The sequence below is a fragment of the Medicago sativa genome, chromosome 6, assembly GCF_051527215.1.
Source record: "Medicago sativa cultivar Bolivia chromosome 6, Bolivia_mono, whole genome shotgun sequence".
NCBI classification, from domain to species: domain Eukaryota; kingdom Viridiplantae; phylum Streptophyta; class Magnoliopsida; order Fabales; family Fabaceae; genus Medicago; species Medicago sativa.
In genome coordinates, this window is record NC_140754.1 from 63,275,740 (window position 1) to 63,300,116 (window position 24,377).

The 24,377-nt window shown below is 37.3% G+C and overlaps 1 protein-coding gene and 1 non-coding gene across 2 annotated transcripts in view; one reads left to right on the forward strand and one right to left on the reverse strand.

Annotated features, from left to right (window-relative positions):
* LOC146916217 (putative inactive poly [ADP-ribose] polymerase SRO1) overlaps positions 1–13,795 on the reverse strand; it is a 30,006-nt gene extending 16,211 nt beyond the window's left edge. The window contains exon 1 of the mRNA XM_085721576.1: positions 12,975–13,795. Within this exon, the coding sequence (XP_085577702.1) occupies positions 12,975–13,795 (821 nt within the window). The remainder of the gene's footprint in view (positions 1–12,974) is intronic.
* LOC146916218 (small nucleolar RNA R71) lies at positions 6,938–7,044 on the forward strand. Its single transcript, XR_015017188.1, has one exon. It is a non-coding gene; the product is annotated as a small nucleolar RNA R71 (small nucleolar RNA).
* Positions 13,796–24,377: the final 10,582 nt, after the last annotated feature.

Consider the following 24,377-nt stretch of genomic DNA (forward strand, 5'->3'; position numbering starts at 1 on the left):
TTCACGATAGTTAACAAATTAGCCCTAATCAATCCCTTGAGTTAGGACCCTCTTTTTAAACTACAGCCCCTAATTCCTTAGGTGGTCTAATAATCATCAAAGGTTTAAGCACGTTAACCTAATATCACTAACAAACGATTATCCATTCCTAGACTAACCATGTTTATTAGAACAATTCAATTAGGTCTAAGTCGAAAGCTATGGTCAGTAGTCATTCGATCTCACAAAATCATGTTTATATTTGATCAGGATATAAAAAGCAGTAAGAACAATTGAATTGAATGAAAACTAGAATATCATTAATAAGTAATAGAGTTTCACAGCAACATATGATCAATTAGGGTTACATAGGTTCATCTCCGACCTAATCTCTAAGAGATTTAGCTACTCATAATTGAGTTTACAAATAGCATAATCAATGAAAGAATTAAAACATACATAAACTGGGTTAGAGATGATGAAATCCTCTCCGCTGCAGCCTTCTGGGTGTTTAAATCGCACTTTCGTTCTCCAAAATCGTAACCCTTGTTCTTCAGATTGAGTGCAGTATTTATAGAAGTCATGGGCCTGACCCATCAAAATCGCGCCGCGCCTTGTTAATTGGCGTGCCGCGATTTCCCCTTTACAGGAAGTGTGTATTTTTGCTTCAAAAATCGCAGCACGGCTTGAAATTGGCGTGGCGCGATTTCCTTCGAACAGACTTCAAATTTTAAGCTTTTTGCACTCCAGAACAGTAAAAATTGCATGAGAACTCTATCAAAATGTCACAATAAGTCCCTAATATTACGTAATGACAGAATGTCATCACAACCCCAAACTTAAACCATTCCTTGTCCTCAAGGAATTTGCTTGCAACAGTGACAAACGACAGTAAAATAACAGTTACCTGACAAAACGATAGTACCCAAAAGTTCATTCTCCTTCTAGCTAAAGATGAGCTAGTTTGACTTGTTCGCATCCACCAATTCACAACTCCACGCAACAATTTGAAATAGGGTTCTACCAGTCGACATGCAGGTCTACATATTACCATATGCTTGAAAAGTTTCTAAACATCAATCAAAGTCAATATCATTACACACTTTTGAGGTCTTTAGGGTTATAACGGGGCTTAGGTGAAAGGTGGGATATATTTGGATAAGTAGGCTACACAAAATTTGAGTTAGGCATTCCTACGGAAGTTAAAGCACAAAGTTCAATCCTTCATTCATTCACCTTGTGGAAATACAATCAATGCAAAGGTACTAGAGAACATTTTTAACTTTAAGGACACTCGAGTTTGAAGTTACTCGGATTTTAGATGTTTTGTCCCTTTTTCATCATTCAATTTCTTTTTTTTTTTTGATACACCATTTTTGTGTATATATTGCATGACAATTTCATATTTCTTTCATTTTTTTTTTTTGTTCTCTTATTCTCTAGTACCCCCACCCCAAACTTAGTTGGTTGCAAATTCCAATAGCAACCCCAAACTTAATCTTTAGCAAAATTCTACAATGCCTTAACTCAGAAATTCATTAAGGGACAAGTCCTAAAAGTCTCTAGGCTTGTAATGTAGTTTGTCACCGAACAAAAAGTTCTAATCCTACCGGCTCACAATTGGTTAAGAAAGGATAAATTCAATCAATATCAGGGTAGGCTTCAAAAAGGTTCACAGGACCAAGCACTTTTGCCTCAGTGTGTAATTGACAAAGACCAATCAATAATAGAGAAACAATGCAAGTTCTAGAAATGTAGTTGCATGGAAAACTAATCTAAATATAAGTAAATTGAAAAACAAATTTGGCAATGAACCTTATGGCTGAGATTTCTGGGAGTGTGTGACTACCTAGCAACGCCGTACACTTCGCCTTTGAATCAAGTCACCCCTCCTTTAGAACTTTTGGAATACCGTTTCATCAAACAACTGTTACTAAACTGGAATAGGTCACATGAAACAAAACAAATTCATTAATAAAACAAGTGCAGGATCAATTACAATAGGGAAATAAGTTCAATGGACTTTGACATTAAAAAGAAAATAAAAACTGAATGTATTGAAAAACAAAGTAAATCTAGTGGGTTGCCTCCCACCCAGCGCTTCTTTATCGTCACTAGCTTGACTGCTAAGGATCCTCAGAGGTCCTTCAGAATGAGTGCCACCCTTCCTTTAGGTAGGTCGCCACCTAGGTATGGTTTAACTCTTTGTCCATTAACTTTGAAACTTCGATCTCCTTCAGGTGTCACTAGTTCAACAGCTCCATATGGTGACACACTTTTGACCAAGAATGGTCCAGACCATTTTGACTTGAGCTTCCCAGGAAACAGCTTCAACCTGGAATTATACAACAAAACTAGTTGTCCACAGTTAATATCCCTAGGCACTAAGTTTTTGTCATGATACCTTTTTGTCCTGGCTTTATAGATGAGGGCATTTTCATACGCTCTAAGCCTCATCTCCTCAAGTTCATTAAGTTTCAAAATTCTTTTCTTACCAGCGGCTACTTGATCAAAATTCAAGGCCTTAATGGCCCAATAAGCTTTATGTTCCAGCTCGACTGGAAGATGACATGCCTTCCCATATACTAACTGATAGGGTGAGAACCCAAGATGGGTCTTAAAGGCTGTCCTATATGCCCACAGTGCGTCATCTAATTTCCTAGACCAATCTTTCCTATTTGACGCAACTGTCTTCTCCAGAATCTGTTTCAGCTGTCGGTTTGAAACCTCTGCTTGACCACTAGTTTGTGGGTGATAGGGAGTTGCAACTTTGTGCTTAATGTTATACTTTTTGAGCACATTTTCAAGAAAATTATTGCAAAAATGCTTCCCCCCATCACTGATCAATACTCTAGGAGTTCCAAACCTAGTGAAAATATTCTTTTGAAGGAAGTTGACAACCGTTTTGGCATCATTAGCAACACATGGTATCGCTTCAACCCACTTTGTGACATAATCAACACAGACTAGAATATGGAGATAAGAGTAAGAGGGAGGGAATGGTCCCATAAAATCAATACCCCAACAATCAAATGGTTCAACTTCAATGATTCCTTTTAGGGGCATTTCATTCCTCTTTGATATATTACCTGTCCTTTGGCATTTGTCACATCTTGTGACGAAGTCGTGGCAATCTTTGAAAAGGGTGGGCCACCAGAATCCACTTTGCAAAATTTTTGCAGCTGTTCTTTCTCCACTGTGGTGGCCTCCATAAGCTGAGCTATGGCAGTGCCACATGATACTATGTGCTTCCTCACCTGCAACACAACGTCTAATCAAACCGTCAGTACCTACCTTAAACAGATAAGGGTCATCCCACAAGTAGTGGTTTGCATCTTTGAAGAACTTTTTCCTCTGAGGGTAGGTTAGATCATCAGGAACTATGTTGCCGGCCTTAAAGTTTGCCATGTCAGCAAACCAAGGTCTTTCTCCAATAGCAAACAGCTGTTCATCGGGGAACTCGGCCTTGATGGCCTTCTCCTTCTTTGTTACCTCGTCATTCTCCAGCCTTGAGAGGTGGTCAGCTACCACGTTCTCGACTCCCTTCTTGTCACGAATTTCAAGATCAAATTCTTGCAATAATAGGATCCACCTCAACAGTCGAGGCTTTGAATCCCCTTTTGTTAAGAGATATTTGAGAGCTGCATGATCTGTAAAAACAATGACTTTGGAGCCTATTAGATAAGAACGAAATTTTTCCAATGCAAAGATTACCGCAAGCAATTCCTTTTCAGTTGTGGAATAGTTAACTTGATTTTCATTTAAAACCTTGCTTGCATAGTAAATTGCATGAAAAAATTTGTTCTTGCGTTGGCCTAGGACTGCACCAACAGCATAATCACTTGCATCACACATAAGTTCAAAAGGTAAATCCCAATCGGGTGCAATGATTATTGGTGCAGTTACCAACTTGTTTTTAATCAAAGAAAAAGCATTTAGACATTCAGAGTCAAAATTAAACTCGTTTTCTTTGACCAAGAGGTTACAGAGGGGTTTGGAAATTTTAGAAAAGTCTTTTATGAACCGCCGATAGAAACCGGCATGCCCCAAGAAACTCCTCACTCCTTTAACATTGATTGGTGGAGGAAGTTTCTCTATAACCTCTATCTTAGCTTGGTCCACTTCAATGCCTTTAGCACTTATCTTATGCCCCAAAACTATACCTTCGGTTACCATAAAATGACATTTTTCCCAATTCAAAACAAGGTTAGTTTCGGTGCATCTTTTAAGTACAGCATTTAAATGGAACAAGCATTGATCAAAAGACTTACCAAAAACAGAAAAGTCGTCCATAAATACCTCAATGTTCTTCTCTATCATATCAGAGAAGATGGAAAGCATGCACCTTTGAAAGGTTGCCGGCGCATTACACAGCCCAAAGGGCATCCTTCGATAAGCAAACACACCGAATGGACAAGTGAAGGCAGTCTTTTCTTGATCTTCCGGAGCCACTGCAATTTGATTATACCCTGAATACCCATCCAAGAAGCAATAAAAGGCTTGGCCAGCCAGTCTCTCAATCATTTGATCCATGAATGGTAATGGAAAGTGGTCCTTTCTTGTTGCGGTATTCAACCTCCGGTAGTCTATACACATTCTCCAACCAGTGACGGTGCGGGTGGGTATCAATTCATTTTTTTCATTTGCTACCACCGTCATTCCTCCTTTCTTGGGTACCACATGAACTGGACTTACCCATGAGCTATCTGAGATAGGGTAGATCATACCTGCATCTAGTAACTTCAGCACCTCTTTCTTTACCACTTCCTTCATTGTTGGGTTAAGTCTCCTTTGAGGTTGAACCACCGGTTTGTATTCAGCCTCCATGTTTATTTTATGCATGCAATAAGCTGGACTAATACCCTTTAAATCAGAAATGTTCCACCCCAAAGCTCCTTGATTGTCTCTTAACACCCTCATCAATTTTTCTTCTTCCAAAGGTGTCAAGGTATTGCTGATGATTACTGGTTTAGAGGCATCCTTAGTGAGAAAAACATATTTCAAGTGAGAAGGGAGTTCTTTTAATTCTGGATTTTTCTCTCCTTCTCCACTCAAAAGAGGGGCATCTATAGAGTGCTTACCCATTAATTCTTCTGTTTTTACCGGACCCAACTCTTGCTTGCTTGCTGCTAGTTGCTTCACACAATCACTTACTTCAAGATCTTCATCATCTTCACCTTTTTCTATAGAATTCACAATTGCACGTTCAAGAGGGTGTGTTGGTTGATGTTCACAAGAGTCATCTTTAACTATTTCTTCAATAATGTCAATCCGGTAACACTTGGGATTTTCATCTTTGTGCTTCATGGCCTCAAATATATTAAACACTACTTGCTCCTTATGGAATCTCAACATTAGCTCTCCTTTCTCAATGTCAATCAAAGCACGGCCAGTTGCAAGGAAAGGTCTTCCTAGAATGAGTGGCATATCCTCATCTTCAGCCATATCTAAGATCACAAAATCTGCTGGAAATACCAAGTCATTAACCTTGACTAGCACATCTTCAAGTATACCGAAAGGATAAGAGATTGACCGATCAGCTAAAGTAATGGTCATTCTTGTTGGTTTTGGTTCCCCACACTTAAGCTTCTTCATCATTGAAAGAGGCATCAGATTTATACTTGCTCCCAAGTCACATAAAGCTCTTCCAATGTCTACCGGTCCAATTGAACAAGGGATAGTAAAAGCACCAGGATCCTTCAGCTTAGGTGGCAGCTTCTTTTGAAGAATAGCACTACAATTCTCAGAAAGTGCTATGTTCTCATCATCCTTAGGCTTCCTTCTTTTGGTTAACAAGTCTTTCATGAACTTAGCATACAACGGCATTTGATCAAGAGCTTCACCGAAAGGAATATTTACCTGAAGTTGTGAGAAAAGTTGCATGAACTTCTTGAATTGGCCTTCATCCTTTTCTTTCTTCTTCGAAAGGTGAGGGTATGGAAGCTTCACATATGATGGAATAACCTGTGGTTTGTCTCCATCTTTCAAAATTTGACTCTTCGACTTCCTCAAGATTGAATCTTCATCAATTAATCTCTCACTTTTTTCTCCCTCTATTTTTTTCTTCCTTTCGTTTTCAACTTCTCCATGATCATTTTCTTTTTCAACTACACCCTCATCATTCTTTTCAACTACATCATTCTCCTCCACCTCAACTACTTCATCAACCTTCTTTGGAGCTTTTGGAACTAAAGGTGTCAAAACCTTTTTGCTCCTCAGTTCAATAGCATTACAAGACTCATTCTTAGGGTTATCTTTAGTGTTACCTGAGAATCCGCCTTTGTTTTGTTCAGCCAACTGCTTAGCTAATTGCCCCAGTTGAGTTTCAAGCATCTTCCTAGAAGCTTCATTGTTCTTTCTTTCAGCTTCTTGACTCTTCTTCATCTCTTCAAAGTTGCCTTGAGTCATCTTCATGAAGTTCATCATAGTTTCCTCAAGAGCGGATGGCTTCCTTTGTTGTTGTTGAGGAGGAGTTAGCATCTGAGAGTTCAAAGCATTGTTGTTTGAGTAGCTTAGATTTGGATGCTTATTAATGCCTGCATTGTAGTATTGATTCTGCCTTTGATATCCTCCCATGAAGTTAGCTTCTTCACTTGATCCTTCCGGAACACATTCACCGTTTGGATGTTCTTCACCACATAAGTCACATTTGATTGCAGCCACTTGTTGTTGCTTATGAGCCAAAGTGAAGCCTTGAAACTCCTTAGTTAGAGCTTCAATTTGTTTGTTCATAGCTGCTTGGTTAGCAAGGATAGCAGTTTGTTCACTCACCCCAAACACTCCTCTTTCTTTCTTTTTAGCTTGATCACGATACTCATTGCCAGCCATGTTTTCAATTAGAGCTTGAACTTCATGATCAGTTTTACTTTTGAGACTACCTCCCGCGGAAGCATCTAAGAACATTCGAGTGTTTGGTGTTACCCCCTCAGTGAAGATTTGGAGGTATTGCTTCTCGGTGAACTCATGATTAGGGCATCTCTTGAGAAGCAAATTGAATCGCTCCCAAGCATCATACAATGATTCACCTTCTCCTTGCTTGAAGTTAGAGATCTCCATCTTCTTGTCCCAATACTTAGACATAGGGAAGTATTTCTCCAAGAACTTCAGCTCTAACTCTTCCCATGTTTGGACAGTCCCGTTTGGAATTGTTAGCAACCAATCTTTTGCTCTTCCCGTCAAGGTGAAAGGAAACAGCCTTAGCTTCTTTTGTGCTTCAGTCACGGTGGCTGGTTGCACACAAAACTCACAGGTTTCAGCAAAACGGCTCAAGTGTTCATGAGGACTCATAGCTTCAGTCCCATCGAATTGCTTGTCCCTCAAACCATTGAGGACAGTTGTCTTGATGTCGAACGCTACGGGGTTAGCTGGTTGAAAAGTGTGGGTCAGTTGACCGCGATGAGTGGCTAACCCGTAGTCTCCAAGCTTAGGTCTTGGTGGTACAACTCCTTCTCCTTCCATCGTTGCAGATTTAGGAGAAGAATTTGTTTCAGATTCACTTGAGAGTTGCTCCGGTACTTGTTCTCGAACACCCGGTGGAACGGATTGAGCTAACCTTTGCGATCGGACAGCTTTCCGAAGTGCTCTAGCAGTTCTTTCAATCTCCGGATCGTACTCTAAGTCGTCAGAGCTCTGTTTACCTCGCATAAACAGCAAAATACCTTAGTAGCACTGCACCACGCAAAGTAATCAAGTGAATATGAAAACAGAAAAATAAAAATAAAAAAAAACAGAAAATTAAATTGCAAAAACCCTAAATTATAACGTAATTGCCTTGTTGAAATAATTCAACAGTCCCCGGCAACGGCGCCAAAAACTTGATAGATCTCTGGCAAGTGCACCAATAACTATCGAAGTAGTAAAAATATCGTTCCCACGAGGACTGTTTTTAACTTCAATTACTCAATTTCGTTATAAAAGTCGGATGTATAAAAGTTTATTTTGTTTTGCCACTAGGCAGTAGATTTGGTTTGATTTTAAGAAATCAAATAAAAAAGTAAAGATTTGATTAAGAAAATAGGAGAGAGATGAGATCAGGTCTTCGAATCCTCTATGTTTCCCCTAATTGGTTACTGCACCTATTATTACTAATGATTCTCTAGTTTCACGATAGTTAACAAATTAGCCCTAATCAATCCCTTGAGTTAGGACCCTCTTTTTAAACTACAGCCCCTAATTCCTTAGGTGGTCTAATAATCATCAAAGGTTTAAGCACGTTAACCTAATATCACTAACAAACGATTATCCATTCCTAGACTAACCATGTTTATTAGAACAATTCAATTAGGTCTAAGTCGAAAGCTATGGTCAGTAGTCATTCGATCTCACAAAATCATGTTTATATTTGATCAGGATATAAAAAGCAGTAAGAACAATTGAATTGAATGAAAACTAGAATATCATTAATAAGTAATAGAGTTTCACAGCAACATATGATCAATTAGGGTTACATAGGTTCATCTCCGACCTAATCTCTAAGAGATTTAGCTACTCATAATTGAGTTTACAAATAGCATAATCAATGAAAGAATTAAAACATACATAAACTGGGTTAGAGATGATGAAATCCTCTCCGCTGCAGCCTTCTGGGTGTTTAAATCGCACTTTCGTTCTCCAAAATCGTAACCCTTGTTCTTCAGATTGAGTGCAGTATTTATAGAAGTCATGGGCCTGACCCATCAAAATCGCGCCGCGCCTTGTTAATTGGCGTGCCGCGATTTCCCCTTTACAGGAAGTGTGTATTTTTGCTTCAAAAATCGCAGCACGGCTTGAAATTGGCGTGGCGCGATTTCCTTCGAACAGACTTCAAATTTTAAGCTTTTTGCACTCCAGAACAGTAAAAATTGCATGAGAACTCTATCAAAATGTCACAATAAGTCCCTAATATTACGTAATGACAGAATGTCATCACTGCACCATCAGAAGCTGCAGAAGTTGCTTCATCAGAAGCTGCATCATCAGAAGCTGCCTCATCAGAAGTCATTTCACCAGAAGCTGAAGATCAACTGGATTTGCAAAACATTCAGAGATTGAAGAATCTACATTGCAAAAGCTGTCTATTGGTTTCAAAAACACAGCAGAAAATCAGTGGAACATTGCAACGGTCATTTCAAAGGTGTTTGAAGGCATGTGCTTGCAATTTGGACGAAAGCGTTGACATTGTACTTTGTACGAATTGTACAACCACGTTCTCCACTACTCTGTTTTGTGTCCACGCTACAAGACAAGAAAACAGCTCCAGAATACAGTCTCGCCTGCATATATGTTCCTTTGGATAAGGAATGGATTTCAAATTGGTTCTTCATAGGACAACAACCAAATCAGGCAAAAGATCATTGGTGAAAGATCAAGCTTCAACAACGACTCTTTGGTGTGCTGGCAATTTCACAACGTCTCTTTCACACCTCTATATAAAGGAGTGAAGACCTAGAGATTTGGTAATGCAAGAACGCTGAACGAAAGACTCATAACATTTTTACAAGTGCCAAACCTCTACTGAAATTGTTCTGCATTCACTTAGATTTTCTGTGTCTCAAAGTCATATCTTAGAAATTCTTAAGTCCATTGAGTCTGTATCTGATTTGTATTGTGAGCACCTCTGATTGTATATCAAGTGTTCAACCTTAAACAATTTTCTGTGTAATTTTGTTTAGTTAGGAAGTCTCTTGCAGTTGTGCTTGAGCAGGAAGTCTCTTGATTGTGTTCTTGAGCAAAGGAAGTCTCTAGCTTGTGTGCTTGAGCAAAGGAAGTCTCTTGCTTGTGTGCTTGAGCATTTGTAATCAGATATTACTCATAGTGAAATCTCCTTGGAAGTGCAAGGGGGACTGGACTACTTCCGGATTGTGGAAGGAACCAGTATAATTGCTTTGTGTCGTTCTTCTTCTCTCTCTGTTTTATTCCGCTGCATTTAGATTCTGATCATCACTTCAGAAGCTGTCTCACTTAGCCTCTGATCAGTGTGTTCAGTTTTTAGGAGAAATTGAAGATTTTTTCAAAACACAATTCAACCCCCCTTCTTGTGTTTTTCTCACCTTCACAGATGTCAGTATTTAATTGGTCATATTAGAAACTTGGTCACCAAACTTCATTGTGTTGTGCTGGCATTTTCATCTGACCCATTTGAGGGTATTTTTGACATTGGTTCTCATCAGTCTAAACCCTAGTTACACCAGTATAAATAGTGTCATTGTTACACTGTACAAAAAAAACGCGTCAGAGAGTTAGAAAAAGCTACAACAATCAAGTCACAAACACTTTTCTTTTTTCTCTCTCATAGAATTCTGAATCAAAACACAAAAAAATACAAAGTTCATCATGAACCTCAAGAACATGATGAACATGAAAATCCAGTAAAACTCAAAATTCATTACCACACCATTTCCGTTTCTGATCTTTCACAATAATCACACAATTTTTTTTTTACGCTCAACTCCAACAACACATATACTCACGAATCCAAACCGAGTCTGAATCGTTCCAACAAGTTTTGCTCGAATTTTCAAACCTGTCCAGATCCGTAGCAGAGGAACACGTGAAAGCAGAAATGGATTGATGCTCATCACAACATGAACGATAACAGAACCGAAATCAGCAGAAGAACTGAAGTTTTCCAATCCAAACCAAAACGCTGAATCGAAGTATTCCGACGACTAATCTCCTGGTCTTAACAGATCTAAAAGAGGTAACGGTCCTGTTCTTTTCGTTTGTTTGTTCTTGTACAAAATTTTCGCATCTTCAAAGTTAGATCTGTTGGAACAAAATGTGTTTAACAATGAACCTTAAAGGGTTTTGATGATAACAAGGTATTAAAAATTGTAAATTGGACTAGCTAATATTTGTTCAAGTGTACAGGACCATAATTATAAAGTTACATCATCATTGGTTCTGAATGAGCAAATAAAGAGCTATGGAAACAACAAAAATTTGAAGCTTGGACGCTCCTGAAGGCAACTTGCTACTGAAGAGAAAAAGCGCTCCTGAAGTCAAGCTGCTCCTGAAGAAATAGCGCTCCTGAAGTAAGCTGCTCCTGAAGAATAGTGCTTCTGAAGACAAGAGGTCCAGAAGCCACATCATCAGAAGCTGCGTCATCAGAAGCTGCAGAAGTCATATCATCAGAAGCTGCATCATCAGAAGCTGCCTCATCAGAAGCCATTTCACCAGAAGCTGAATATCAACTGGATTTGCAAAGAATCAAGAATTGAAGAATTATCAATGCAAAAGCTGTCTATTGGATTCGAAAACACAAACAAAGGATTAGTGGAGTTTGCAACGGTCATTTCAAAGGTGTTTGAAGGCGTGTGTTTGCAATTTGGACGAAAGCGTTGACATTGTACTTTGTACGAATTGTACAACCACGTTCTCCACTACTCTGTTTTGTGTCCGCGCTACAGGACAAGAAAACAGCTCCAGAATACGGTTTCGCCTGCATAGATGTTCCTTTGGATAAGGAATGGATTTCAAATTTGTTCTTCATAGGACAACAGCCAAATCAGGCAAAAGATTATTGGTGAAAGATCAAGCTTCAACAACGACTCTTTGGTGTGCTGGCAATTTCACAACGTCTCTCTCACACCTCTATATAAAGGAGTGAAGACCTAGAGAATTGGTAATGCAAGAACGCTGAACGAAAGACTCACAAGATTTTCACAAGTACCAAACCTCTGCTGAAATTGTTCTGCATTCACTTAGAATTTCTGTGTCTCAAAGTCATATCTTAGAAATTCTTAAGTCCATTGAGTCTGTATCTGATTTGTATTGTGAGCACCTCTGATTGTATATCAAGTGTTCAACCTTAAACAATTTTCTGTGTAATTTTGTTTAGTTAGGAAGTCTCTTGCAGTTGTGCTTGAGCAGGAAGTCTCTTGATTGTGTTCTTGAGCAAAGGAAGTCTCTTGCTTGTGTGCTTGAGCATTGGAAGTCTCTTGCTTGTGTGCTTGAGCATTTGTAATCAGATATTACTCATAGTGAAATCTCCTTGGAAGTGCAAGGGGGACTGGACTACTTCCGGATTGTGGAAGGAACCAGTATAATTGCTTTGTGTCGTTCTTCTTCTCTCTCTCTCTCTCTGTTTTATTCCGCTGCATTTAGATTCTGATTATCACTTCAGAAGCTGTCTCGCTTAGCTTCTGATCAGTGTGTTCAGTTTTTAGGAGAAACGAAGAATTTTTCTAAAACACAATTCAACCCCCCTTCTTGTGTTTTTCTCACCTTCAATTTTTTATCTGCATATCGAGATTTTCTTTTTTTATAAAACCTAATGAAAAATAATTGTTTTTTATAGGTCTATAGCTAGGGTTTTAGTGGTCTTGTCTTTGGGCTGATCCTGCAACAATGTACTGAGTAAACACTTAAATTTTAAATGAGAGACATATCCACTTTTAGTGTTTGATGTACTTTAAATAGGATTACCTTCGGACCCATTTGGGGTTGGTCTAGTGGTTGACTTGGAATCTTGGAGTGTGTACCTCTCAAGGTCTCAGGTTCGATTTCCTCTGGTGCCAATTTCGCAACGCAAGTGGGCGAGGGATTGGTCTCCTCAAATTAGTCGGTCCTTGGATCAGATACCGAGTTTATTTTTTTTAAAAAAAAGTAGGTTATGTCTAACGAAAATGATTAATGTTGAAATTTCAATTGGAATTGAAAGAGGTGTCTTTTTATAATTGTGCCTCAAGATTACCTCTAAGGGAATTTATAGAAAACTAAGAAAAAACATCTAACCATATGTAATTACATATAAACCTTTATCGATAACATGATGACATTTAGAATACACAAGTGATAAACACATACGATTCTTAGTTTTTGATCGGCCTTGTGAAATCATTTTTCAAGGCAGAAGACTTCTTTTAACGTGGCAACTAGTTTTTGGGCGAGGACTAGGGTGGGAGACCCTAGCAAATCTCTCATTTTGAGAGATGATGTTTTAGCAATTTCAATTTAAATAAATTATAGAATCAAACCCTTTTTTTTCCATGTGCTTCTCTCTCTCGAATCCATACCCTTCAGCATATTTGTGACCAAAACCATATATTCCTTTAGATGGAGATAGTCGGTAGTGACGAAGCCCATATTCTGTCATCTTTGATAGTTCCTCTGTAGAACAAGCAAGCCACGCATAGCGGAAATTAGCATCCCCCTGAACTTCTTTTGTGATATCAGCATGCTTTCGGAATAACTCCAGCCGCCTTTTCGTTGACATGCTTGAGTTATGAAAAATATCAACTATGTCAGACTCAGTAATGCCCACAACAGTCATTCCTGTAAGAAACATCTCCTTTACAGAATCCACATCCAGTTTTCCATATATAGATTCTGTATAAGCATCTAAATCTACATTTGGCTCTTTCATCTCACTTATATTATTGGGTTCTTCAGGGAAAAAACAGTTCCCTTTCTGATCAATCCAAGCAATGGGTTGTTGCAAACCCGTTTTCAAATCAACATGATACATATGTAGAAAATTTAACACAACCTCTTGACCATCTAACTGTACCACCACATTTACCTTCTTTATTTTGAAATCTCTTTTAACCAAGTCAACAACATAATCTGGATAGTCCAACCATTCACCGTTATTATAGAACATCAAACGTTTGGGCATCCCACTTTTCTTGTAGTTCAAATAGATCATGGACAAGGATCTTGAAATAACAAGACCAGAGTCATCTGGTTTGCTAAAATCTTCAAACAATCTCATTTGTTTGACAGCCACACTTGTTGGTGCTGAAACTCCAATCACATGTGAAACACATCGGGTAGCCCACTTTTTCTTCTGATTGACTATAGTTCCATCCAATGACTTTGAGGGTTTTGCCTCCATTTCTACACAATACAATCCAAGTAAACTCTTAATAACAATGTATATTGAAGTGACATTTGATGACATTGACTTTCCAACTAAACAAATATATTTCGAAAACTCTTCTTATGGTCCCTAAAAATCATTCAAAATAAACATTTAATGACTGATATGATTTTCTTAAAACTAATAAAGCTTAATCTATTTACCATTTAATCATAAAAAGTTGTGCATAAACATTTTCAAACTTGCCCGTAGTTTGGTATAACCTAAAGCCACCATTGAAATTTTCATGAAAGGATTGAGCATGGTTTACTAAACTATCATTTACTAATGGCCAAAACTAAAGATAAAAGCGTCAACACCATAAATAAAACATGAATAAAACAAAAATAAATAAATAAACACATGTAAGAAAGGACTCAATTGACAATAGTAACGCAAAAAAGTTATATCTACCCAGCTATGCTCCTAATAAAAGAATTTAAGAATATAAAAGATCGTAACTATTTTCAAAAAATAAAACAAAAACAATTCGCTTTATCAAAATTCAAAACCAACAAGGCCGTACATGCACCATTCACCAATTCCAACCCAAGAAATTGTTTTGATATTTCCCCAAATTTAAATAAATAAATAAATTCACGCCCCTCTTTCAATTTTTTTAAGAAAAAAATTAAAATGTAATCACATCATTTTTAATTACTAACATCACAAATATGTTAGCTCCTCAATAACCAACAATCGTCTGAAATACCTCTGCATAAAATCATTCAAAAATTATCAGTGAGTTTCAATATTACTTCCAACAACAAAATCATCCCCAAAAATTGATGAAAAAGAAAAACTCATTTCAAACTCAGAAGAAAAAGATCCTAACTTGATCCACTTAAATCAACCCATTAATGACATATTCAATCAAACACAAAAATAAACCAAAAAAACAAAGTAAATTACAATAATTGAAACTCAAAAAAACAACCGACAATTAAATTAAATAATACAGATTAAATGAATACTAAGCAACAGAGAAAAGGCTTTAAAATTATACCTGAATTCAGAAACACCCACAACAATATAATACCAAGCAATGTCACAAGTAATTTATTGTAACTTTGAAGTTATACATCTAATTGGGGGAGTAAGAGGTCCTTTTTATACATATTCTAACCCAAAAACATAAACTCTGACTAATCCATTAGGCGAGTTGGGTATCTCACGAACACGCATGAAATGGTAAACATTAACAAATTAGATAAATTAGGTATTAGTTTTCTTCACTTCTAGAATGCTGAGTAAGCACTTAGTCATTGTTTGTTGTATTAGTTTTATTTTTCAACAATTCACAAATCTTTCTCGAAATCAAATATCCAAATATGGATATTTTTAAAAAAAAATTCAGGTGTATCGTGTGAGCGGTTTTATTATATTGTGTAAACGGTTTTTTATGGTAATAAATTTTAAAATATCATGTGAACGGTTTTATTATACTACTTGTTTTGACGATGTATACTTGCTCACAATTTTTGCACTTTGTTAACATTTTTTACACTAACGTTGTGTATAAATTAAACTCTTAAAATAATGATAAATGCATATATTGTTATTTTTATAATAGTTAAGATTATCATGCTATTAAAATAACAACCAATTATTATGGCATTTAATTTTATAATGAATTACATTATTTATTTATAATTAATATTTAAATTCAAGTTAAAAAAATAGGGGAAATTTACAAATTAGATAAATTAGGTATTTAAAAGAACATGAGTTTGATTTTTGGATTGAACAATTCTTGACCATGCTATATCCATCTCACAGCCAAAATCTGGATCACCAAAAAACAAATTAGGGGGTTAAATTTAATAAGAGAGAAAAAAAGGACATGCTAAGTTTCAACATTTATAATACACACATATATAGAAATCGAACATGGCAAGAAATGGTTGTAACTCTTTTAAATGAGGGCATTGTTGAAAAATAATTTTGGTCTGAAGCCATCAACATTTCTTACTATATTTTGAACAGAGTCTCTATCGTAAGGATTTTGAACAAAACCCGAATTGAAATTTAGAAAGGAATAAACCAAATATTTCTTATTTCCAATATTTTTGAGTGTTATTGCCATATCTTTAATCGTAAGAATAACCTTGTAAAATTTGACAGAAAGACAGACAAAGGATTCTTCCTTGTCTATTGTACTACCTCAATGGCATATAAAGTATATAATGTGAGAACTTAGACCATGGAAGAAACCATGCATGTCAAGTTTGATAAATTTTGAGGAACTTGAGAAGAAAAGAAAAGATGAAGACGATGATATGCTAGATACACAAGCAATCTCCAAGAAAGTAGATGAGGATAAAAATATCTCAACTACGACTCCATATCGAAATCCTCCCTGAAGTCTAGTTGTTAATTTGATTAACAATGATTGTTTAAAATACTTGTGTTTGTCATCATCAAAATGGGGGGGATTGTTGGAACAAGAGTGGTTCATACAATTTCTCTAAGGTTTTGATGATAACAAAGTATTGATGAACAATTGGAATATTAACATATGTTCAAGTGTGCAGAATCAAAGAATAAATCTAACATTGAAGGATGAATATATGAGACGCATCAGAAGGACCATGAGAATCCTAGAAGACTATGGTTGAAGATCTGAAGAAAGGTCAACCAAAAGTCAACGTCCTTAGAATAAGGATGCCTCACAAAAGCTATAGAGATACATCAATAGATTCTGTGAAGGTCATCAGACTCGGATGACCCCTCAGATTTGAGAAAATCCCGAGGGACCCATAATCCACGTAAGTTTTGTCCTCTTTTGTGAATTGTCCCTATCAAAAGGATATAATAAAGCTGTTATTTTGTCTTCTTCTCTTTACGTGTGAAAACAGACAAGGGAACTTAAGAACAAAAGGAATGCAACAAATAATTCTACTTTCAATAAAGGAACTTCAAAGGACTATTCAAAGGAATTATCCATATCAGGCAAAGAGCCAACGTTATTGATTAAAGCTTCTCAATAACTCCATTTGCAGTGACACTCTTCTCCAACGTCTATCAAATGGCTGCCTATATAGGATTTTTGTATTCAAGTAAATATCTTAGAATCCTAAAGAGTTTATTCATTTGTTCAGTTTACACTACCATTATTAAATTCAGTGTAAACGCGAATTGATTTGTTTACTTTGTAAACATTCAGAAAGTCTATTTCGTACGTTCTTTGTGAAAACTTGAGCAGTTATGGAAGTCTTGAGCAGTTGTGCTTGAGCAGGGAAGTCACTTGGAAGGGTCCTAAAGAAATTTGTAATCATGTGCGGTTATAGTGTGTTGAATAAGAGAGAAAAGAGAGACATATAATGAAATACCGTGTGTCTGAATAGCACAACGGAAGATTTATCATATAGAAGTAAGTAGCTTAGGGCCTAAGCTATGATATATTTACAGAATGAATATTCATCATAATATTATATCCTAAGTAACTTAGAGAGTAAGTTAAAATATATTTAGAGCATAAATATAATTATTTACTGTATATTTATACATCAACACTCCCCCTCAAGCTGGAGCATATAAGTCAAATGCGCCAAGCTTGCCACATATATAACTTATTCTGGGACCTCACAAAGATTTTGTAAAAACATCTGCTAGTTGATCATTTGAATTGACAAAGCTTGTGTCGATGTCTCCAGATTCAATCTTCTCTCAGACGAAGTGGCAGTCTATCTCGATATGTTTGGTCCTTGCATGGAACATTGGACTTGAGGCGATATGCAACGCAGCTTGATTATCACATATAAGCGTCATTGGTCGTGCTTCTTCGAATTGAAGTTCCTTAAGTAGCTGCTTCAACCAAATGAGTTCACATGTTACTAGTGCCATGGCCCTATATTCTGCCTCAGCGCTTGATCTTGCAACTACATTTTGTTTCTTACTCTTCCATGATATCAGGTTTCCTCCAACAAGTACACAATACCCAGAAGTAGATCGTCTATCAATGGGTGAACCTGCCCAATCAGCATCTGAGTAACCAACTATCTGAGTATGTCCTTTATCCTCATAAATGAGACCTTTTCCCGGAGCACCTTTGATGTATTTAAGAATTCGAATTAAAGCATTCATGTGTTCTTGGCAAGGAGAATTTAAGAATTGGCTTACCACACTAACTGCAAAGGAAATGTCTGGACGAGTGACTGTGAGATAATTCAATTTTCCAACCAATCTCCTATATCTTCCTGGATCAGATAAAGGCTCCCCCTGATTAGGTAGAAGTTTGACATTTGGATCCATAGGAGTATCAACTGGCTTGGCATTCAATAGACTTGTTTCTTCAAGAATATCCAAAGCATATTTCCTTTGTGAAATTACAATACCATCCTTGGATTGGGCTACCTCAATACCCAAAAAGTAACAGAGTTTACCAAGGTCCTTAGTCTGAAACTCATTAGAAAGATGTTGTTTTAACTGGTGTATGTTATACCCTAATTTTGGACCTAAAAATACTAGCTCCATTCTTCTCTTCTTGTATTTCAAGTCATTTGAATTTGTCTTGGATCAATTGCATCTTTCTCTGTATTTTATTTCAATGTCATTTGCAAAATTCATGAAAAAGGGTATTTTAGTCATTTCCTGCATTCAAACTCATTTTAATCCTTGAAAATTGTTTGAGTCTTTTCAATTGGTTTGTATAAGTACTTGTTTCAATCTCATGTCAAAATCCATTTCAAAAATTACATTTGAAGTCACTTTGAGTCAGTTTAGCCCCTAGGGGCATTTTAGTCATTTCCTGTGTTAGAATTCCTTTTAATCCCTGAAAAATTGTCTCTGAGTCTTTTAATTTGCTTGTATAAACTCTTGCTTTATTTCCCTGTTAAAAAACCATTTTGAAATTGCATTTGAGTCATTTTTTGAGTCGTTTTAGTCCCTAGGGGCATTTTGGTCATTTCACACAAAATTTTGACAGAGAGAGGTTACTTTGAAGTACCTCATTTGTGTAATTGGTTCATTTTAGTCCTTTTTGTGTTTTTTAATCGTTTCACTTTACGTTTTGTTCATTTTACCAATTTTATTCCAATTTTATTATTATTTTTTCATTTTTGGTCCTTTTATTTTCAGAAATTGCATTTAAGTCCTTTTGGTCTTAAATTTGGTTTTTGGTCTGTTTTTTTATTGCAGAATGGTCCCTATTAGTGTCAAATCTTTTTTTTAGTCCATTTGTCTCAATTGCAGATTTGATCCTTTAATTTCAAAGAATTGCAGATTAGTCCAAAAGTTTGTTATGAGTCCAAGTCCACGTGTCAGCTTACTACTGGTCCAGAAAGCCACATGGCAGCCTATAAAAGGCGCATTCACTGCACAAGTGTCAGAAGGATCAATCACACAGTGCCAACTCATAAACACATCCACATTTCTCTCTCCCAGATCAAAGAATCAAAGTCCAGAAAGATCCCAAGAACATGATGAAAGTTCGAAGAACCTAACAAACCCTTACCATTCCAGATTCACCTAAACAAACACGAAATCAACAAATTCATCATCAATTACACAAGAATCAACGAAATTTCTCAGAGAATCAAAACCAAAACCATTTCAATTCAACAAATTTTCACCAATTTCAATTGGATTCGTGCAAGCTCTCAGTGATTTTCTTCGAAAATCATCATCATCGAACTGCATCTCTCTTCTTGCAATTCGAGCTCAAAGGCGATCACAAGAAGGAGATTAAAGGAGAGAAGAAGCAGGATCAAAGCAAGATCGAACCAGAGAAGGAGATAGAGGAGAAAGAATCAGACCGGTGTGTCAAAACAGATTCACCGTCGTGTCTTTTCAGTTGAAACAACAACGAAGCGTTCACAAGAAGATCAGAGAAGAGTCAAGGAATCTTCCTTCGTCTTCCTTCGAATCTCCAATTTCCAACAGGTAAACACGTTAAACTCCTCAGTTTTTCCTTTAAATACATCAGCGAAGTCAGATCGAAGTGAATCAGTGTGAATCTGCACTTCTTTCCTCGTTTTTTTTGAAAACGTTTGCAAATAGAGGAAGAGGTGAGGATTCACATCGTAAAAACGAACACCAAAGCATCGTTTCAACTTGTTCTTCGTCAGTCTCAACATAACCGAACCCTAAAAGTGTAGATCTAGGAAGATCTACAAATTTTTTGCAAAAAGTAATGAAAGATTCAGATAGAGGACGAAGAAACGAGTGTTACGGTGTTTCAGTTCTAAAGAAAACGTTTAAGTAGCATGTTCATCGGAATCTGGAGGCTACGTCGGAGAAGATGAAGTTTCCGACCGGTATTCATCCTCTCCGGCGAGCTCTTTGCAGAGCTTTGAGAGAGAGAGAGAGAGAGAGAGAGAGAGAGAGAGAGAGAGAGCCTTAGAGAGAGAAACTAGGGTTAAGAATGAAGGGACCGGCCTCTTTTTGCTTTTATACAGGCCTAAACCGAACTGGTTCATTCGAACCGGTCTGGTTCACCCTTAGACCACGTGTTTACGTCGTTTGATCTAGGGTTCTGGGGACTGGATCAATCCAACGTCCCTGATACGTTTGGATGATACAGGATCCATATTCCCTTGGGCCTGGGCTTGGTTTCTGCGCAGACTGCTTCTCGTATGTTGCTTTTTACTTTCTACACCTCTTTTGACTCAAAAATCTTTTTATAAAAATATCTAAAAATTCTTGTGTTTTCAAAGTGTTTCTTGATATTTTTGTGAGTGTTTTACATGTTAAAATTGATAAAAGAAGAATATACTTGACACTTGTGTTTTGTTTATCTTTCTTGTGATTTTTTTTTTTACTATATTTTGATATGATATTTTGTTGAATTAATATGGATGCTTGATGTGCAAATTTGTGAATATGTTAGTCTCTGAGTTGGTTTTTTTTTTACTGATTAGAGAATGCTATTTGTTGATTTCTTGTGGTGCAAGTTATGTGGATATTGATTGTGGAAATTAAATGCCAAATATGCCTAAGATATATCATGATTCTTGACTTGAATGTGTTCTTATAATTCTCATATTGTTGATTGTGACAAAAATCTTTGAACATTGTCATGATATGGGAGTTATAGGTCATACACTTGTCTTGTTATCATGATAAATTTTAGGTATATTTTGCTAAGAGTTTAGTCACCTTGTTGTCAAGTTTTTGCTACTATGTTTAATGTTCCTTTTGCTTATAATTTTCATGCTATTATACCTTACTCTACTAACCATTTCATTTTATGTTTCATTCGTTCATAAGCATTCCTCATCTCACTTCATTTCTATAGGTTTAAAGACTTAGTATGTAAAATCTAGGGATTTTGTAATTTCTTTATATTTTTAAATTCTTGCAAGACCATAGCATGTATCTAGGCCAATGATGTAAAGGACAATGGACTCTAATGATGTACACCGACACAAGCACCGACACATGCACACACATCACATAGATACCTTAGATGTATGATTAGGATATGCATGCCTTAGATGTATGTTTAGGGTTTGAATGCTTTAGATGTATGTTTAGGACTTGAAACTTAGCAAAAAATCATTTTTCAAATAAATATGAACAATATCACTCAAATCATTTTCTCAATAAACTTTGGGATCAAATCCCATTGAATTTTCCTTTTCTTTTCTTAAATAAAATCTTAATGAATTTTAATCATACTTAGACCTTTTTGCAAAATAACTAATTCAACCTCACAATTTCACAATCTTATGCCCTTGAGGCCTCTCTATCTCATTCTTCAAATTCCAATTTTCAAACTTAAAATCAACCAACAAAAACAAAAAACATTTTTTGGAAGAGAACTACGATGGATTTGATCCCTTAAAAGGGTACGTAGGCAAGGAAACAATATTCCTTCAATTCAAATAAAATAAAAATTCAAACATTCTTCTCCCTCCAATTCTACCCTTAGCAAACTTTAGGTGTAAATATCAATTTTCAAATAGCATTTAAAAATAAAGCGCGCACGTAGAAAGTAAAGACGGTTCCTATAGGATACTATAGTCGTTATGGGTGACTAACACCTTCTCGTAGCGAAAACAACTCCCGGACCTCAATTCTCAAGGGTTTTGCTTATTTTTTCCCTTCCCAAGAATAAGAATGTGTCACCATAATCTAACCCAAAAATCTGAGAATATCCCTTGGCCACCAAGCGAGCCTTAAATCGATCAATTTTACCATCAGGGCCAACTTTCACCGTATAAAGCCAACGACAACCTACTACCGACTTGCCAGGAGGTAAAGAAACCAGTTCCCAAGTGCCACTGCTTTGGAGAGCATACATCTCATCAATCATTGCTTGTCTCCACTCAGGGTGAGATAATGCTTCTCCTGGAGATTTAGGAATAGAAACAGAAGACAACAAAGACAAGCAAGTATAATGCAAGGGGGAAAGACGATGATAGCACAAGTCAATGTAATGAGGAGATGGATTTCGAGTAGGACGTATACCTTTATGAATAGCAATAGGAACATCTATGGTCGGATCCGGTAAAGGCGGTGGCGATGAAGGAGAGTCTGGAATGGCCTCGATATCTGGAATAGGTGTCGGAACATGCATAACAGATGGTGGTTGACGACGTTGGTAATTTTGAAGAGGCCGTGGAGTGGGAGGCTCTACGGGAGGGTCTACAAGAATGGTTGTAGGAGGCTCCGTGGGAGGAGGCACATAAATAGTGGACTCGGGCGGAGCAGACACCATAGGTTGAAGAGGAACAATATCAGACGAGGTTGGCATATCAGCCTGAAGTGGGTCAAGAGGTACATTGGTTGACCCAAAAAAAGGAACAGACTCAAAAAATGTAACATCAGCTAACATGAGGTATCGTCGAAGAGTAGGAGAGTAGCAACGATAACCTTTTTGAGACCGGTGATAACCAAGAAAGACACATTTGAGTGATCAGGCTGATAGTTTGTCAAGACCAAGAGAAAGATCGTGAACAAAACATGTGGACCCAAACACACGGGGTGGAAGTGAGTGTAAAGGGGTATTAGGAAAAAGGACCGAGTGTGGGACTTGAATACCTAAGACCGAGGAAGGCATGCAATTTATAAGATAGCATACCGTTAGAACAGCATCCCCCCAAAAACGAAACGGGACATTACTATGAAGTAAAAGAGTTCGAGTGGTTTCAATGAGATGACGATTTTTCCGTTCAGCAACCCCATTTTGTTGAGGTGTATGGGCACATGAAGTTTGATGAAGAATACCATTGGAGGACATAAAAGTTTGAAATTGGTGAGACAAATATTCTTTGACATTATCACTACGTAAAGTTTGAATAGACACTCCAAATTAAGTTTTAACTTCTTGATAAAATTGTTGAAAAATAGAGTATAATTCAGATCTATTTTTCATTAAAAATAGCCATGTGCAACGAGAAAAGTCATCAATAAAAGTGACAAAATATTTGGAATCAAGAGTGGAGATATGACGCGAAGGGCCCTAAACATCAGAATGGACTAAAGCAAAAGGGGACGATGCTCGTTTATTGACTCGATCGGGAAAATGAGTACGAGTGTGTTTCCCTAACTGACACGACTCACAGTGCAACTCGGATAATTTAGAAAGACTAGGGACCAACCTTTGAAGTTTGAGGAGACTTGGGTGACCCAACTGAGCAAGTATAGTAAGAGGGGAATCTATGGTTGGGCATGCTGTGGAGGGGTTTAAGAGATAATAAAGACCATTAGACTCACACCCGACGCCTATTTGCCGTCCCGAAATCCGATCCTGCAAAGTAACATTGCCTTTAGTAAAGGTGACAACACATTCATGCGAACGAATGAGTTGACTGAGAGAAATTAAATTAAATGGAGATCCAGGGACATAAAGTACAGATGTAATTGACAGAGAAGGGAGCACTCTAACAGTGCCAACGCCTATGGACTGTGTTTCTGAACCATTTGCTGTGATAATACTCGGTAACTAACCGGATGTAGTGAGAGGGGAGGAAAAAAAATCTATATTACCGGTAATATGATGGGTTGCACCTGAATCAAGGACCCATGGACTAAGAGAGGGTGACATAGAGTTACAACTAAATGATTTACCGGTGTGCAATCCCGAAATAGCAGAACTTTGACGAAATTTTACCCATCGGAGAAAATCTTCATAAGTTGGCATAAAAACCTTAGGAGAATCAGTGGTCCGAATGGCGTCAGATATAGCAATCAAAGGACGTGAAGAGCGCCCTCGAAGTTTCCTGCACTGAACAATAGTATGTCCCAAACAGTGACAATGCCTACATTTGGGACGAATCATGGAGGTAGATGATCGCTTCCGAGAATCAATAAAACATCCATAAGCAATAAAAAAAGGATCACAAACAGTGTGCTGAAACTGTCAAGAGAGAGAAAATCACACAAAAAAGCAAGAAGACAAGGCTGTTTGAACGGAAACACGTATACCCGTGACTCAAAACTCGAAAATAAGGGCAGATCTGAAACCAGCACAAGATTCCGAGTCTGACGATACAAATGGCGGCTGAAACGGTGACTGGACGCGCTTCCACGCGCGAAAGATGTGACGGCGCGTGAGACCCACTCGCAGAGAGAGTGGAAGTGCGTGAGGGCGCGTGATATACGCGTTTGAGAC